This window comes from Saccostrea cucullata, unplaced genomic scaffold (genome assembly GCF_032062105.1).
Source record: "Saccostrea cucullata isolate Sc308-1 unplaced genomic scaffold, CSIRO_AGI_Scuc_v1 ctg695, whole genome shotgun sequence".
NCBI lineage: Eukaryota > Metazoa > Mollusca > Bivalvia > Ostreida > Ostreidae > Saccostrea > Saccostrea cuccullata.
The window spans coordinates 312824-322910 of NW_026930941.1; the positions used below are offsets into that span (position 1 = coordinate 312824).

Consider the following 10087-nt stretch of genomic DNA (forward strand, 5'->3'; position numbering starts at 1 on the left):
GCGAGGAACCAAGGTCCTACATAGTAAAATCAGGAAACCGGATGTTCAGGAGAAATCACAAGGATTTATTGAAAACCAAGGAAAGGTGTGTTCCAGAAAATTCTAGGGAGGAAGAAGACGAAGTAGTGATCATTCCACCAATGCAGGCAGATTCAACGCATACAGATTAGAGGAGTGGTATCGATACTTAAGAGTCGTGTCAGCCAGTAAAGGCAGTGAAAAGTGAAAGTGTCAAAATATGTGAAAATAATGAAAATGTGAAAATGTCAAATCCTAAATTCCGATTCACAAGGTCCGGAAGAGCGTCAGTGTTACCGGCAAGATACCAAACTTAAAACCTGTAATAATTTCAGTGTTGTGTTAGTGTACATGTATGGATGTTTCCAAACTCTTTTTATGTGTAAAGTTAACTCTTAAAGTTAATTCATGTGTCCATTGATGCGTTTAAATGCGGCAGATTTGTTTTATATTATTATTTATTATTATTTTATTGTTAATATGTTAGGAGTAATTCTAATATACAGAATTCTAAATTTGGTCATTTTAAATTAACAGTACATTTATTTAGCATTTATTTAGCAGTAGATTCTCCGATTTGTAAAAACTGTTATTTCACAAATATCTCAAAAAGGGAGATTTAACAAGATTTACAGAGTTATGCCGCTTTTCTTGTGAACTGTATTGTCTTTGTATGTGTGACGTCATGTGTGTGTATTATAGATGGCTACTGAGCACATGTGTTGTTGAGAATCTTACACTAATCCTTATTTTTACGTCACGGGATTGAATACACTGTGGGATGTTGAGACTGTTTTCAGATGAGATCGTATAAATCGAGGTCCCCTGGCCTGTTGTTCGGCACGAAAAAGATCCCTCACTGCTCAATGGCTCTGAGTACAGAGTATTGGTATAGCTATCTGATTTACACACAGTTTTTATTAGGTGTAAGGGAGTTCATGTATTAGCTATGTTTCATGTTGCCTTTCTATGCATTCTATCTGAATATTACTTTAATTATTGTTTTACATATGGACCCTGAATCGTCCTTCTACTACACATGCACCCTTACGATGGCTACATGGCTAGCAAGTAATACAACACTGTTAAATCTATTGCAGTTTTCATGATGTATTTTGCACGAACGGCAACACATTATCTTTAATGTAAGGCTACCTGAGAGGCTTAATTTTAGTACAAGTTTCCCACATGCTTTCTACTCTGATACGCACGCTCTCTCCTCAACCTTGTTTTTTTTTCCAATTAGAGTCTCACAGATATCATTTATTCTTTCGCGATAAAGGTGCTAGCAGGAAAAAAAAGATCGCTCACTGTTCAATGACCATGAGTGCCCAGCATATGACAACATTTGTAGCTTTTCACCGGCAAGTGTGGTGGCGTCTCCATATGGGTGAAAAATTCTAGAAAGGGACGTTTAACAACATACACTAAATCAATCATTTACAATGTTTCATTATCGAAACTGGTTCCACCATTCCAATGTAATCCGAAAAAAATCTTTTCCGATTTTTCATTGTACTTTATTTATAATTCTCCTAAAATATCTTACGTCAATTTTGTACAAACCACGGAAGTATAACTACTTTCTGCAGAAAAAATATTTTTCAATCGTACTCTCTTTCAGAATTTTTTGTTTCTACACTGTCATTTTTACATTTAAATCTCGTATATTTCTGGAGTTTTTCGCCAGTAACTGATTTACGATATAATATTGTGTTAAAACCCGTGAATATTTGGATTTTTAATTGTTTGTTAATGCATTGTATTTAAGAAGCAGGTTTTCTACTTTTTTGTCGGAAAAGGGGAAGGTGCTTGATTTCCGAAATCTAAACTGGTTAAATGTTACATAGCGTAAAGCTACGGAATCTTTTTTCAGAAATTATCCTGTAGGAAAAATTAAACAAGAGTCCAACGAGCCTTGTATGTCACCTACATGTGAGTATCATAAAAATTCAATAACATTCGTGTTTTAACCAAGATGCCATGAGATTCACAATTTTGATGGAGTCAACAAGGCACATAACATGAAAACTCAGTTATTTTAGAAATAACAAATAACGTGATAAAGCCTGATAATTTAAATATAAATTATATGTAATTATACTTTTTAAACACTTTTCTTCTTCGACATTCGTGATAGGACCGACAAACAGTTCATTGTTTACAGAAAATTAGATTGATTGGAAACGATATAAAATCCACGTCGAATATTAATTATATTCTTAAAAGAAAATTATAACTATCTTATTTCATATAAATTCTCTTAAAGGAAGAAAGGGAACAAGAAAACTTGACCACGGTGGATTAATTTAGGAAAGTACATCGTATTGCTTGATTTCTAAAGAAACTTCTCTGGAATAGTTTACTTTTGCTTTTGCAAAAAAAAAACCTTGATTGTCATCACAATGCAAAATAAGATCATGCTTCCTAACTGACGAAAAGTTAAGAGCATACTATGAGTTTCATTTTTCAGCCAATAATCAAAGGTTTTTTGGCCTTTAAAACTAAACTTTAAATTCTTTTAAAATCATTTTTTTTAATGATTAATAATTTGCGAAAAAATACTTGCTTGATTAGAGTCATCATTAATTTTTTTCAGAGTTTTTTGAATTTCCGTCAAGGTGTGGGTGTTGCCCGTTTCTACAGAGTGAATCCTTGCCAGTATTCCTTTTTCTATTTTGAAAACTAAATCTTCTAAAAAGCTGTAAAATGTAAAAGAAAATCAAATCTTAACCAAGATATTCAATGCTGAGCTGAAATGCGAAATACTAACACATGTACCTGGAATAGTAGCTTAACACCCCCTTAAAAGTGTATGTTTATACATGTAATGTGTCAACAGAATTCCAATCAAATTCTCAACACGTCTAAAATATATAAGAAATGAATTTAATTCTTGAAGATTTTTGAGGTTATTGAACTACGACGCTTCACGCCGGCATATTTTATGAATATGCCGGCGTGAAGAGTTGCAGTTCATATACCTCATGAATCTTCAAAAATTAAATTCATTTCTTATATTTATATCATTTTTCTGATGACTTGCCATAGATTTATGCCATTTAACTGTCATTTTTAATGCAAAACAGTGTGCACTATATCTGTTGAAGTCAAGAGCGATATTATGATGTAACAATGAAGATATTAATGCTTATTCGGGGTATATACGTAATGTAGTTCATGAGAAAATGAACTGCATTTTTTTGTAAAAAATCATAAGGGAAATTTATTGGCAATGTAAATATTAAATTTTAACGTTCATCAATTAACAATATTTACGTCCATTCACACGTCAACTCAAAATTACGGTTACGTTAGACTTCAACAAATGTTTCAATTTTTAAGCTATATCACCACATAACCTTGTCTTGGGACTACATATTAAAATGCTCTAGTCAGTCCCAAAAAATCATGCATTAAACAAACTTGTCAAATGTATGATACCTTTTATTTATTTCAGATTTCATTTTCAAAGAAGTCTGTCTCATGCTTAATTTTGATTTTGTCAATACAGTGCATTGCTTAAAGTCTGAAAAATGAAGTATATTCCGCGATACACACAGGGGCTACTGCCCTATGTAACATATGATCATATGTTACCATGCCATTACAAATTGCCATAAAATAAGATTGGAACACATTGTTGTATATTTGCCGAGGGAGATAGCAGATGCGAACTCTGAAGATAAAAGTAATTCAAGATGCTGACTGCTAGGAATTAAACTTTTAACCTTAAACGGCTCCAAGAAATGAGTCATTGGAACGTGGTTGTTTACTTGACTTTTTTGTCGAAAGATGTATTTGGTTAGAGTTAAGAACCAATAGTATTGAAGTGATCAGAGGTCAGATGTTCGGATAAGTCAGCTACATGTACAACAAATAATATGTAAAGAATATGCGAAAGATTGGAAATTATTTAAATGTGCATTAAAAGTTTAGAAAGTACTCCAGGTCAGAATAAAAGTAATATAAAATTCAAATTAAAAATAACTATTGAAAATTTATGAGGGCTTTAAAGGGATGAACGGCATCGTGCATAAAACAGGCGGCGACAGACACAATTTCAGTGGAAAGCTTAATCGTGACTGTCTTGGTTGCAATTTGTACAAATGAGATGATTTTCTAGACTTTCGCGGTCAAATTATTAAATTTGCACATGGCTTCATTTATTTACAGGTTACAGTCTTTTATATTCGCAGCCTTTATATTATAACTAGTAATTTTTAGTATATTGTAAGAAATATTTATTGTATTCATTACTATTACAAATGAATTAATTAATTTAATAATGAGTGGAAAGTTGAATCGTGACTGTCTTGGTTTTATTCTGTACATGTTGGGTAAAATCTCCACTCCTAAACACCTGTGAGCCGCTCAGGTCAGGAAGGTCCTCAGATTTAGACAGAATTGGAAATTTAAATATTAAGGAATTCTATAATAAAATAAAGAGCTGAATTGAATCGTTCCGACCCAGCTCAAGGATTATATAAGAGCTTTTTCCACTTTGCGTGTCTTGTCAATGAAATAGTCAAGATCCTGGGTGTAAATTAAATGAACACACTCATGATCGGCCCAATGAAGGATATGGAGATAACGAACAGTATTCAATATCAATGTCCATAAAACAATACAAAATAGGACCAGAGCATACACAAACCTCTAAAACATCAGAGGTGGGAACAGGTGCAATGGAGGAGTGAGCAACCTCTGCTGACCAGTCACACCTGCAGTGTGCACCTTGTCAAAATCGGGAAATAACCGGAAAGTCCCTCGTCAATTCAGTGTATAAATAATGGACTAACAATTAGTATTAAAAACGTCAGTCAGCATTTGACTCAATGATAAATTCAATTACCTTACAAGGTTATTGTATCGACCAAAGAACTTACTAAATGATGCCTTTAAACAAGACTGCTGATATTCTTGTTTCATCAACTTGTTTGTCAATAACTTATCTCGTTTTAGAAACTGTTCATACGTAGAGCATGCTTTTGCGTATCGAATGTCTTTCGGGACTCTGCTTCCTCGAACTTTGGGTAATTAAATAATGATTAATGTTACATACCTTAAATGAGTTTGTACTCTCTTGTCTTTATATCTCTCAATAATTTGAGATAATTCGTCCGTGAATCTTTGAAATTCTCTTTTTTCTTGTGTGTCAGTTGCTGTATCTACCTGAAGTTTCAAATATATTTGGGGAAAAATTACTATAGGGAGACAAAATATCAGTGTAAAAACACAAATATTCCGAGGTTCTAAAAATCCAATTTTCTGAAAATTTTTAAGCGGCGATAGCCCCATACAAGTGGGAGTTGTAAGCCTATTAATCTCTATAGCGACCTCTTCTTCCAATCAAAGTGCACAATGCACAAAAACAAGGTGCTTGTCATTTTGTGTTGTAATTCTCTCATCATAAATACTGATTATTTTATTCATTGGTTTACGAACACCCCCTGAGAGATGAATCATCCTCTCCTTTTTCAGTCTTTGGGATTCATGTAAAATTCCAGTTTTAATTATTGACCTTCAAAACATCGAAGGTGGGAACAGGTGCCGTAGAGGAGTAAGCATCCCTTTCCAACTGGTCACGTCCGCCGTGTGATCCTTGTCATGATGGGGAAATAAGAGAAAATTATATCTTCAATTCAGTGTCTAAATAATGGACTAACAATTAGAATGAAAAGTGTCAATCAGCATAAAAGATAAATTGTATTTGCTGACAAGGTCATTGTATCGACCATAGAACTTTCGAAACTTTAAAGGAGACAGCTGAATCAGCTGTTTCATCAACTTGTTTGTGAATAATTTACCTCATTTTAGAAATTGTTCATACGTAGAGCATGATCTTGCGTATCAAATCAGCTGGGATATATAAACTCTGTATGCATGTGATAAGGGTTATTGCTTCATAAGTAAGGGGAGTTGACGAAAGAAAAGTTAATGTCATCACATTTATCATAGAGCTTGCTAATAAAAAGCAACGGAATTTTACACTCACAGATGCTTAATGATTTTAAAACTAGGTTTTGGTCAGTTTATGCTGTTTTTATAATTTGCGTTACCTGACCCAATCCAGGTTGTACTTGAATAATTTGGAAAAGAATTCAAGCCATTACTCAGAAAAAAGTACAGGTATTGCATATTTTAAAGAATTAAATGCAATAAAAACTCACTTTCTGTAAACTGAGTTTAAAAATCTGTTCTTTGTCACAATCCATCCAAACATTTTCAATCTTCTCCACAATCATATCCCACAGTTTCTCCTTGTCGCTAACATGTTCTTCACTATTGCTGTCATCACTCGAATCATCACTATGCCGTTCAGTGTCTTCTCCAGCCTCTGGGTCAATTAGATCCCATTTATTCGTTGCAAAGAGAACGTCACAGGGATTAAAACAAAGCATTTGTGGTGCTGCGTTTTTAATGGTTTTTAGAATTTCAATAAGCTTGAAAAAAAAAATGAAAAGACAGAGTTTGATACAGATAGAAAAAGAATTAGGATATAACATAGTAATAACTGCATTTCATTGAGACTGGAGGATTTAAAAGTAATATGTACTTCATTGAGTAATTAAACTGTGAAATTGTTTGACAATACTATAAGCAAATATTTTATAGAAAAAAAAAATAATTAAAAGAAAATAAAGAATCTTGTCAGAGAAATAAGAAACTAATTTACAGTATCAAACGTTATTTTTGCATTTTCATCATCAAAACCACTTAATTAAATATAATATTTTTTTAATATACATAGAAATTGACATGCAAAAAACGTTACCCTATCTTCCTGAACACCGCCAGAATTTGACACGTTTACCATAAATATAAAAGCTACAGCGTTTGGTAGAATTTCTTTGAGAATGTTCGTCAGAGCTTCTGATTCTCCAATCCCAGGAGGGTCTACCAATAACACATTCCCCTTCAAAAATAGATTTATGCCATGATCTATATTACTGCATATTTTTGTACTTTAACATTATATGGCAGAAAAAATATTTTCCTTATATCTGCTCCACGGGGCAGGTTTATTTTTCATATTATGATCTACTATATATCGTTAATCAAAGAAAAAATTTACCCATTTAATATTATTGTATTTGTTCCATTTACGATTGTGTCGTTGGGAAGTGTCGAAGTTTAATTGGATTTTCTTTACAAGAATATAAAAATGAACATTTTTTTCTTCTTAAGGACATACGCAACATAGTTAGAAGTATATTGTCTTTTTCCCCTCAAGTAAAAGAGTTATTGCCTGACGTCACGCTGTATAAAGATTGATATTTGCAAGATCCAGAACTAATATGTCATACCTAGAGAGCTAGATTTTGTGGAAGCTGATTTACATTGGAATTCTTTACCTGCATTTGAAAAGAAACAGTTTTCATAAGAAAGATTTATATTACTAATGGAAAATACTTAAGTATTTACGTCCTTTATTTATTTATTTTTTTTGCATGGAACAAGTATTCTATGTGATTCACCGTTTCAATATGTCCGTGTTCCTTTTTTTCTGCATTTCTATACTACTGGATCAGTCCATTTATATTCTACGAAAGGGGTGAATCGCTATTTTCGCTTTAAATGTCACTTAGTAAGCTCGTGACTTTTCCTTGGATTGATCTATTGTGTGAATGGGTGTACCTACTTCTATGGAATTAAATAAAGTTTGTCCTTTTAACCTCCTTCTAATACTTCAGAAATTCTATCCACACATTTTGTCTCATTCTTTTAATTGTTCAAGTAACATCATATATATCAGTATATACTAGCAACACAAAAGAATTTTTTTTCTAATTTGTTTCCCGATCCCGCGGTTGTTTACTACATAAATAGACTAGTCCAATAATAAACTACGCAGTTCAACAAGTCATTGTCTCCAGATGCATGAACATTTGTATCCCCGTTTCAGATACACACAATAGATAAGAAATCAGTACGAAGTCTTGGATTTTTCTTTCGACAAAGGCCTAAATATTAAATTTTATTAATTTCATTCTCATTATATGATAGTGGCACCCCCTCCTGTTTGAGAGAAAAACATTAATGAACACATAACTACAATATACTTCAGTGGAATAAATACACTCTTTTAAAACGTTTACAATGCATGATTTTATTACATATATTATTGATATGTTATAGGCCTTTCAACTGCCGCTAGGGTTCGCTGTTATGAACAACTCGTTGATGAAACTAGGATAGAACAGGTCCGAGGTATCTTACTGTTTATATGCAAGTCAGATTTTCGCATTTCCCAAGTGTTACTTTGCGGTCAAAAGAATTCGGTGGTTTTAAAATTTAGCACTTCTGTTAAACTTATTTTCTTGATAGTTGTGGACACCGTTTAATTAGATTTAGAACCCAACCCGCTTTTTCCTCCAATCAGCAGCTGCTAAATTTTCTATTAAGTTGATCACTTAATTGTTAAGATTTTATGTCTATGCAGTAACTCCGCGCGCTGACTTATTAGCCAATGAAATATGTTCTAACTAACCACTAAAATTTTACTTAATATGATCTAACTATTACATAAGTAAAATGTTTAATTAAAATATAAAGTGACATCTACTCTCCTTCTAAGTTCTAACCTGCTTAAATGTTTATACTCGGTCGTTTTTCTTCGTGCTAGGTAATGCAAATAAAAAGATAATTGTTGCATTTACTTGTAAAAATATATACATGTATATTTATATAGGACGCGCAAAAATGTACACAAAAAACATGTCATTATACATGTATTTCTTCCTCATTACAATAGTCAAAGAGAGTTAAAAATATTGAATATAGTCTGTTCCCCATTCATTTGACCCTGTTATTTGAGGTAGTGAAGACATTTTCCTTCTTTTGGTCAACCCTTTTGTGTACAAAACAATGTAAGGAACCCTTTTGTGTACAGAACAATACCAATGCTGAAGTAGCCTATGTGTCATTCCTATAAACGATAACTCATAAATCCCCCAAACAGAATAACAACTCTTTAGTATTCCATTTAGAGATGATTCTTCTGTAAATTAAACAAAATCAAGGATTTCATTTACTCAAGGTTTTCAAAATAAAATAAGAAAAGTAAGGACATATTTGAAATCCACAAAAGTATTGCTCAAAAAGTTTATCACTTCTTATGCAGATATTGATTGATTTAGTCAGGCAAGCTTTCTAAAAAGCTGCTACTTGTAATGCAAAAAGAAGCTGTGTGCTACATTTTAATGACCATTTATGTTACTGGACACTTCTTCTAAAACAAGTTTGGATAAACTACAAATCTAGAAATTTTGTTGAGTAATTTTGGAATAATATTATTTTTTTTTTTAGTTATAAAAAGAACATTGATCAAGTGAAATCATTTTACAACCCCTAATAATTGTATGCTTATTTTTTGTCTAAAATTATAAGACGGCACGTGTATATTAAATTAATATTAGTAATATCCTGAAAATTTCTCGTAGGTAAGGTGCGTTGCGTATGTCCTTAACTTTTAATATAGATTTAATTAAAGTTTGTTTTTTTTGCAAGGATAAACTGCAATAAATAAAAAATGCCAAATACGAATTGGGAAGGGAGATGTATAGTTCTTTTTCTAAAAAATTATATTGGTTCTGCATTTTTTTTCTAAACAATGAAGCAATTTTCGAATCGAAAGCCTTTTCTAAAAACAGAAATTAAATACCTTGAGAAATTCTATTGCTGTAAACACGGAATGAAAGAAGCTGATAGCCAATATTTGATTTTTATCATGAGTTGACGAAGAATGAATAAATCAGAATGTATTTCTTTTTTATGTACTTATATACTGTGATAATTTTGCTCACATTAATTACCTATTGTAATTTCAAACAAATATTACAGAGTTGATGGACTTTAATGCATTCAAGTTCCTTTCATTAAACCAAAACGGCATACCATTACAATTGCATTATAATTTGTATTTAATTCAAAATCCAGACAGTCATTTTAAAATACATCATGTATTTGATTGTTGAAGCATTGGAGTTGCTTGTTTTCAAAAATATGTTTTACTTATCATATTTATAACGAACAAACCTTCATAAACACACTTTGAAACGGACAG

The 10087-nt window shown here is 32.1% G+C and overlaps 1 protein-coding gene across 1 annotated transcript; it reads right to left on the bottom strand.

Annotated features, from left to right (window-relative positions):
- Nucleotides 1–1897: 1897 nt before the first annotated feature.
- Nucleotides 1898–7382, bottom strand: LOC134230692 (uncharacterized). Its single transcript, XM_062712525.1, has 6 exons — nt 7377–7382; nt 6797–6937; nt 6192–6464; nt 5084–5193; nt 2584–2720; nt 1898–1902 (listed from the first exon to the last, which is right to left on the bottom strand). The coding sequence occupies exons 1-6, from the start codon at nt 7380–7382 to the stop codon at nt 1898–1900; spliced, it is 672 nt and encodes a 223-aa protein (XP_062568509.1).
- Between the last annotated feature and the right edge of the window lie 2705 nt (nt 7383–10087).